The following is a 7,761-nucleotide window of genomic DNA, read 5'->3' as shown; positions in this document are numbered from 1 at the left end:
TTAAACTAAAAGACTAAGAGTCTTTCTCATTTGGGTAACACCACTTTATTCACGTTTTCATGTTTTGGTATTTTCTCATTTTGCAACTATTAAAGCTGCTGGGCTAGGGTATAAGCTATTGATACTTGTCTAGCACATAGAAGGTCTTGGGTTTTTTGATCCCTGGCAAAAACAAATACCCCTGTCCAAAAATAAACATTTATATATACATTCAATTCTTTCATACATGCTTTGCAAGATTTATCTTGGAGATTTTTTTAAGTCATGCACTTTAATCCCAAGGTGGGGGGAATCTTCTGTAAACTTTCCATGTGCCTCTGACAGTTCATTCATTCTCACCCAGGCACCATAAACGAACTGGGGATTCACCTGACATATATATCAGATTTTCTCTCTCTTTGTTGCATACACATAGGTATTCCAGGGTCCACAGGTGACAGCCCTTACTTGGAGTTGTTTTTCTGAAAAGTATTCTACACGGCAGGGTCGATCCATGCTGCTGCTGTCCTTGTGGCCAAGCTGTCCATATTTACCTAGAGTGAAATAAACCCCTTCTTTCTCTGATAGGCCTTGCTGCTTTTCCCCTCCAGGAAAAAAGCCAGCTCACAGACTGCATTGTAGGGCTGTACCTGCCAACCCGCTGGTCTTCTGTGAAGCCAGAAAGCTTCAAGCCCAAGCAAACCTTGGGGCCCCCAGAAGACAGTGGCAGTGACTGCTCCAGGCTTCCCCACTACCTATGTCAAGATGGTCAGAGGGCCTCCTTCATCTGTGCCATCTCATCTCTCTGCTGTCTGGCTCTCCAAGTGCCTCTAGCTGTTCCCATCCAAAGGGGAGACACATGGCTTCCCAGTCCTCCCATGAAGCTCCTACCCCCTCTAGTTTGTGTGCCTTAGTCACCTGCTCTATGTTGAGGTCTTTTCCCTTGGTAGAATCACAAAACCTTTTTTACTTACCCCAGCCCCAGGTATAGAGTTCTCCTGCTCCTGCAACCAAAGAGACAGTAAGTAGCTGCCACTACTGTTGTTACTGGCAAGATACTGCTTTGCCTGGTACAAGCCAAAGACGCCATGCTGGAATTCTGATATGTGTGCAACTGCTATCACATTTGGGGTGGTCAAGGATCCAGTTTAAAAAAGCTTAACTTTCTTAGTATATGGAGTCACACCCTAGACTGGCCAGGTTTCCTTCTAGAAGGAAGAATCTATTCGGTCTGAGGCTGTGAAGCTGTTAAAGATACACAAGTAACCTTTTTATGTTTTTATTTTTATTTTTTTTAGTTGATAAGACTTTTAAACAGAGTTCCAGTATTCCTGGCACAGCCCGAGGATTAGGATTTACAAGTGTGTGCCACCATGGCCAGCATGAAAGTGAGGCAGCTGATTATAAAGTAGATCTCAAAAGATGCTAAAGTAGGGTAATTTTGTTAAAAAGACAGTAATGTGCTTACTTGGCACATGAGAAGCTCTCGATCCAGTCCCTAGCACACACAAAGGGCCGTCACATGCATCTAAGTCCCAGCTAGCCAGCATACTAAAGTGAGACTCCCTAAAATTAACAAAGGATGGGCAAGGCAAAGTTTTATTTTTTGCAGCCCCCAGCTAAAGAATAGGATGGAGTAGTGCTCTCTGAGCTAGTCCTACTCACGTGTCACCACAGCTGTGTGTCGGGATCCGCAGCTGGCCTTGACTGCATCTGAGCCTGTGGGAAGATCCAGTAGAGCTGGGAAGGGCTGGATGGCTATGAAGGGGGCAGGAGCTCCAACATCAGCCATGGCTGCTTCCTCTCCTTTGAGGCAATCTTCATTCAATTCTGTAGCTTTAGAGTGGTTATAATATTTAACATTCTGGGGTATGGAGGTGACCCTCATCCACACATTATCTTTACTCTATAAAACACTTTCTGGTTCCAGGGCTGGTGCCCAAGCCTTACTCAACAGACCTGCCCGTTGTGCAGTGCCAAAACTGGCATCGCCTCCCTCGGCAAGGAGTGTTTATCCAACAGTTACCAGGGTAAGCCATGGTCCTGAGCATCTGCACACAGTAAGGAATCCTAGAGACTGACCTTACCTTCCCCTCTCACTGCTGTCTCGTCCTCTGCAGGGCTCTTTATGGGCAGGGCCAGCTGCCCTGCCTCATTCCAGCCCCAGATATAAATATCCCCAGTTTCTGAAAGAGACCAAGAGGATACACGAAACAGACCGTGAAACCTTTCCATCCGCCTGTAGCCTCCAACACCCACACTACCAATTCCTAGGGGCAAGGCCTGTCCATGAACCCCTCCAAGCAAAGGTGCCTCCCTACCAAGTTCCCGCAGCTTCCTTGTCTTTGACTCCCTGCCCATACACCACCTTTAGTCACACACCCCGCCGCACCTCCCTTATTTTTCTTTTTCAAGCAGCCTTACTATGTACCTCTCTGGCTGGCCTCAAGGTCTCCACCCTCTTCCTGGAAGCTCTGTTTGGAATAGTCTTTTGGTACACTGTGAGGATATGTTGCTCTCATTGGTTTAATAAAGAGCTAAATGGCCAACAACTAGGAAGGAAGAGATTAGGTGGGACTTGAGGACAGGCAGGGAGCTCAGGGATAAAGAGGGAGGAGTCACCAGGAGAGGCAGAGAGAAGCAAGATGAATGTATTGTGTTGGAAAAAGGTACCAAGGGACTGGAGAGATGACTCAGAGGTTAAGAGCACTGGCTGCTCTTCCAGAGGTCTTGAGTTCAACTCCCAGCAACGACATGGTGGCTCACAACCATCTATTAACCAACTATAATGAGATCTGGTGCCCTCTCCTGGTGTGCAGACAGCACATTGTATACATAACAAATTTAAAAAAAATAAAAATAAAAGAAAAGGTACCAAGTCACATGGTAAAATATAGACAAGAAACAGATTAATTTCAGTTGTAAGAGCTAGTTAGTAATAAGTCTGAGTTACCAGCTGGGCATTTTTAATTAGTAAGTTTGTGTTGTTTGGGAATTGGCTGGTGGGACAGGAAATTCCACCTACACAGCTTTTCTTTCCACTCCCCTCCTTCACAGATGGGTCTCATTCTGTAGCCTAGGTTGGTATCTAACTCTAGGCTTAACTTCTTTTGTCTCAAGCTCTCCAGTAGCCGGGCCTATGAGTGAGTACCATCCTTTAACTCTCTTGCTAGGTCAACTCCATTTTCAATTTTTTTTTCTTCCCTGGGACAGGGTCTCAAAGTGTAGCTATAACTGTATGGGAACTCACTGTGTAGACCAGGTTGGCCTCAAACAGTGATCCGCCTGCCTCTGCCTCTGCAGTGCTGGCATTAGTATCGTGCACCACTTTAATGGGTGGTGGTGGCGCATGCTTTTAATCCCAGCACTCTGGAGGCAGGCAGATCTCTGTGAGTTCGAGACCAGCTTGGTCTACAGAGCAAGTTCCAGGACAGCCTCCAAAACAATACAGAGAAACCCTGTCTCAAAAAACAAAAACAAAACCCACAAACCTGTCACCTACTTCCCCAACTAGGGTATCCCTAGAACTTCCCCCACTGTATCCCTTTTAAAGGCACAGAGGAATCCTGTATACTTTTCTTTCTTTTTTTCTTGGCGAGGGTGGGGGTGGGGTTAAGTCAGGGTTTCTCTGTGTAGCCCTGACTGTTCTGGAACTCTCGGCTTGAACATAGCAGTGCATAGCTGCCTGTAACTCCAGCTCTAGGGGACCCAGTGCTGCCTTTTGGCCTCTCTGGACACCTACACAGACACTTAACCCATTTTTTAAAAAGATGTATTTATTTATTATGTACACAGTGTTTTGCCTGCATGTGTGCCTGTACACCAGAAGAGGACACCAGATCTCATTACAGTCGTGAGCCGCCATGTGGTTGCTGGGAATTGAACTCAGAACCTCTGGAGGAGCAGTCAGTGTTCTTAACCTCTGAGCCATCTCTCCAGCCCCCTCCACCCATCTTTTTAGATAACAGTTTATCCATTCACTCTCCACACCCAAGAGCCTAGGAAACAGCAGCACCACCATAGGGGACCAACACAGCATCATGCCATCATGGCTACCTGGGCATATGCAGCCTTCTCCATTCTTTCTGGCTGAGCTGTCTCTTAACAGATCCCTAGATAAGTGAGTTTCCCTTCTGGAGTATTTGAGAAGGCAGCCGTGGTGCCTAGCAGATGAATGGGGGTGGCGGAGAGCCGGTAACCAAGACAGCAACTGCAGCAGCCAAGGCATAAGAGAATCTGCAGACCCCGAAGAGTCAGGAATGACTGGACTAGACCACCCACAAAAACCCACCAACAAAACAAACGCAGAACAAGAGGAGGGAGCACCCGACATCAGCTTGCTTGGAGAGGCCCCGGTCACTCACCACTCAGGCACACAGAGTGCCAGCCACCGGCAGCCACCTCGGCCATCCGCAGGCCTTGCAGGGCTTCCAACAGCCTTGGCTCCAGCTCGGCCTCCAGAGTCCCGTGGCCCAACTGTCCGTGCCTGGTCAAGGGAGCCCTGACTCAGCTACGGGCACTCAAGAGACCACCACCTCTTCGAGCTTCACCAGTCACACCCAGATAGTCCTCACCTGCCTCCACCCCACGAGAACACCTGGCCAGCTTCACAAAGCAGCAACACGTGCTCTGCACCCAGCTGCAGCTGGCGCACCCGAAGCTCTGGGGCCAGAGGTTGGCAGAAGGGTAGCTGCGGGTTCACATAGGCCCTGGCACTGGGCAGCAGCGGCAGGGTGCCCGCCATAGCCTCACTGCTGGGGTCATTTTCTCCTTGGTCCTCTGCCCCAGGAACCAGGTTCTGGACCCAGAGGGGCTCCCCCTGAAGTGCCGAGTCTGGGGTCCAGGCCTGCAGCTCTGTGCTGGACCCGCCCTTGTCATGCAGCAGCACCAGGAGTCCCTCTGAAGCCCACGCGTCCCTGCAGCCACTTGCTGAGCTGTTGACAGAACCTGAGAGCTCCACTCGGCCTCCACCTACATAGCAGAGAGGACCCGGGTGGAGGGCGTGCCAGAGAACGGGCGGGCGCAGGTATTCCTGGGCAGGCGTGTTAAGAAAGGTTGGGCTGGTGAACAGGGGCCAGGCCCGGAGATGGGGTTGTCAGGGTGTTATGGTGAGTGTGGGGAACCCTGCGTGGATTCCATGGCAGGCGAGGGACAAACATGCACGCGGTGGGAGGGGAGGAGAGAGAACGGACAGAAGAGGGAGACAGGAAAAGTCCTGTGTGCCCAGGGGAACAGCGGGAGAGAGAAAAGAGGGGAAATAGAGCATCAGCGGGCAGAGGTCTTTCTTTTAAAGGGTTCCTTTGCATCTGGGCTGACCAGGGTACTGCCTGAGTGCAATCTGCCAGGTGGCAGGGCAGGCCGGCACGATGCCTGAATGCTTACACGGGGTACTCACAGGTTACCACGGCGGTGTAGCTCCAGCTTGCACTCACTCGGCAAATGCCATCACTGGTACACAGTGGTTCAGGACTGTGCACCGAATGGCGCCCACTCCCTGAGCCCGGCACCTGCCCAAAGCCACAGAAACCGAAGCCAAACCAGGTCCCACGCTGTCCGGTGGCCATATTCACGCCCAGCCCTCCGTGGGTGGTCACCTGGCTGGGGCGCCAGCTACAGGATGGAAGGTTAAGGCCTCAACCCTGGTAGATGCTTGCAGCCAGGTCACCTCGGGAACACAGGCAAGTCTGGCTTCCCAAGGGGCTGCCGCGGCATTATCTGTAAAATAGCGACCGAATCCCATCTGGATTCCATCCCTCTAACCGCACAGGCGATCGGTGTCCACCTCACTATTGTTCCTGCAGCAGAGCTTTGGTCAAAGGTCCTATCAAAGGTGTGACTGTTGAATTGTCTGCAGCTAGTCACGCCTCCCACTTTTGGCTCAAATCCGGTGTGCCACTGTGAGGAATATTAAGTATTCGTTTTGTGTTTTTTTTTTTTTTTCTTTTCTATCAAACACTACCGTGAGTTTCGGGACAGCCAGAGCTGTTACACAGAAAAACCCTGTCTCGGAAGAAGAAAAAGGAGTGGAGGGTGGAAGCCTTCTTGTTTGCATCTACTTCGCAGAATTGTTTGCGATAATAGCAAATCAAAAAAATTTTGGGGGGGTTCCGAGACAGGGTTTCTCTGTATTGTTTTGGAGACTGTCCTGGAACCCGCTCTGCAGACCAAGGTGGTCTCAAACTCACAGAGATCCGCCTGCCTCTGCCTCCCGAGTACTAGGATTAAAGGTTTAAGTGACAACACACTCTTAGCTTACTAAATACAACAGTACTTAATGATGAAAATGACCATTGGCGGGTGACTGTTCTTCCAGAGGTCCTGAGTTCAATTCCCAGCAACCACATGGTGGCTCACAACCACCTTGAATGAGATCTGGTGCCCTCCACTGGCATGCAGGCAGAAGACTGTATACACAATAAATAAATAAATATTTTTAAAAAATGACCATTGGCTCTTAGCGAGTTTTGGAGGCATCTGGACAGCTTGCACTGACCGTTACTCGGTCGTTTATTCTTTCAACAAGACTTTATCGCGCCTTTCTTTAGGCTTAATAAGGTGGCTGGGGGCCCCAGGGAACTCACGCTGTTTCGGGAGGCAGACAGTCGAATGGTTTCAACAGCAACGCCACTTTATTCGACTGGACCAAAACGTTACACCCACTTTCACGTCTCTTAAACCAGCTCTGAGACCACAGCTCTTGCTTGGATCCCCAACCAAGAGAGCCTTCGACGTTACCCTTGCCCCTGTCTCCACAACCCAACAGAAAGGCCCTTTCCGCGGGAAATCTCGAAGAAAACCGGCCCGCACGTTGTAGTGCTCGGCCCCGGGATGGGCTGCGTGGGCAGAACGTGCTTCAAGGGCCGCGTGCCAGGCAAGGCCGCCATTGGACGCAGCAGCCTTCTCGGAGCCAATCGCAGGCGCGAGTGGTGACGTCACGGCTTATGGGCGGGCGCCGTGACGCGCTCACAGGCGCCGAATTACCTGTCTAGCGGCCTGAGTCCTCCTCCGCCGAGTCAATGCGGGCCGCTCCCTCCCGTGAGCGCCGGAACCGCTGAAGGCATATTCATGAAGATCCGAAGGAAACGGCAGGCGAGGACCAAGCCCTGACACCCGCCACTCCCTGCGAGCAAGGAGAGAGGCGGTTCCGTAGAGGAAGCTCAGGGTAGCCCCGACAGGAAGCGGTGGTATCAGTGCCTTCACTGATTGGCCCAGGCTCTGTCACTTACATCTCCTGAGCCAATGAGCTTCAAGCTTGAACTCCAGCCTCTAAGAGACCGAGTGTCCCCAGCTAGGTGAGCCTGTTTCAACATTTACGCCACGCCTCTTCTTCAACCAGGCACAGCTACAGAAACATTGATTTTCCCTGAGGGAAGCGTACACCAACCCCAAATGCCACATTACCTGACTGGAGATCACGGAAAACTCAGTATCACGACAAATGTATCCAGGGACCAGCGTATAGTACTCTCCCTAAAGCCGTTTATCTCAAGGACACTGGAATTTGACCAGTGCCCCTTCTACCAGGACTAAGGAAAGGACTCCAGCCGGGTATGGTGACACTCTTTGTAATCCCTACTACTCTAAAGGCTGAGACAGGAGGATTGTCAGTGTGAAGCCAGCTCGTGCTCCCCATACTGAGGCCCAGTCTCAGCCATAGGGGTACTCAGTGGGCCCCGGGGAGGGAACCCACTGGCCCCTTCTTGCAGGACAGCCCTCTGCAGCGCACTTGCTAATGCCCAGCTACTGCTCCAGAGCCTCCCACCCTCCGCACCCTTCCTACAC

General features: G+C 51.0%; 1 protein-coding gene across 3 annotated transcripts; it reads right to left on the bottom strand.

The window, feature by feature from the left end:
- Positions 1–29: 29 nt before the first annotated feature.
- Rccd1 (RCC1 domain containing 1) lies at positions 30–7,724 on the bottom strand. 3 transcript variants are annotated; one of them, XM_040729654.1, is made up of 9 exons: positions 6,561–7,724; positions 5,375–5,589; positions 4,554–4,950; positions 4,344–4,465; positions 4,036–4,215; positions 2,067–2,165; positions 1,645–1,815; positions 954–983; positions 30–533 (listed from the first exon to the last, which is right to left on the bottom strand). In XM_040729654.1, the coding sequence occupies exons 2-9, from the start codon at positions 5,541–5,543 to the stop codon at positions 382–384; spliced, it is 1,320 nt and encodes a 439-aa protein (XP_040585588.1). In that variant the 5' UTR covers positions 5,544–5,589; positions 6,561–7,724; the 3' UTR covers positions 30–381. The 3 variants fall into 3 exon arrangements, with proteins under 3 accessions (XP_040585588.1, XP_040585586.1, XP_040585592.1); XM_040729652.1 differs by having other exon boundaries at positions 6,961–7,722; XM_040729658.1 differs by lacking the exon at positions 4,036–4,215 and having other exon boundaries at positions 5,375–7,639.
- Positions 7,725–7,761: the final 37 nt, after the last annotated feature.

Source organism: Mesocricetus auratus, unplaced genomic scaffold (assembly GCF_017639785.1).
Source record: "Mesocricetus auratus isolate SY011 unplaced genomic scaffold, BCM_Maur_2.0 Super-Scaffold_4256, whole genome shotgun sequence".
NCBI classification, from domain to species: domain Eukaryota; kingdom Metazoa; phylum Chordata; class Mammalia; order Rodentia; family Cricetidae; genus Mesocricetus; species Mesocricetus auratus.
Note: the sequence above shows the minus strand (reverse complement) of the source record. Positions and strands in the feature narration are given on the sequence as shown.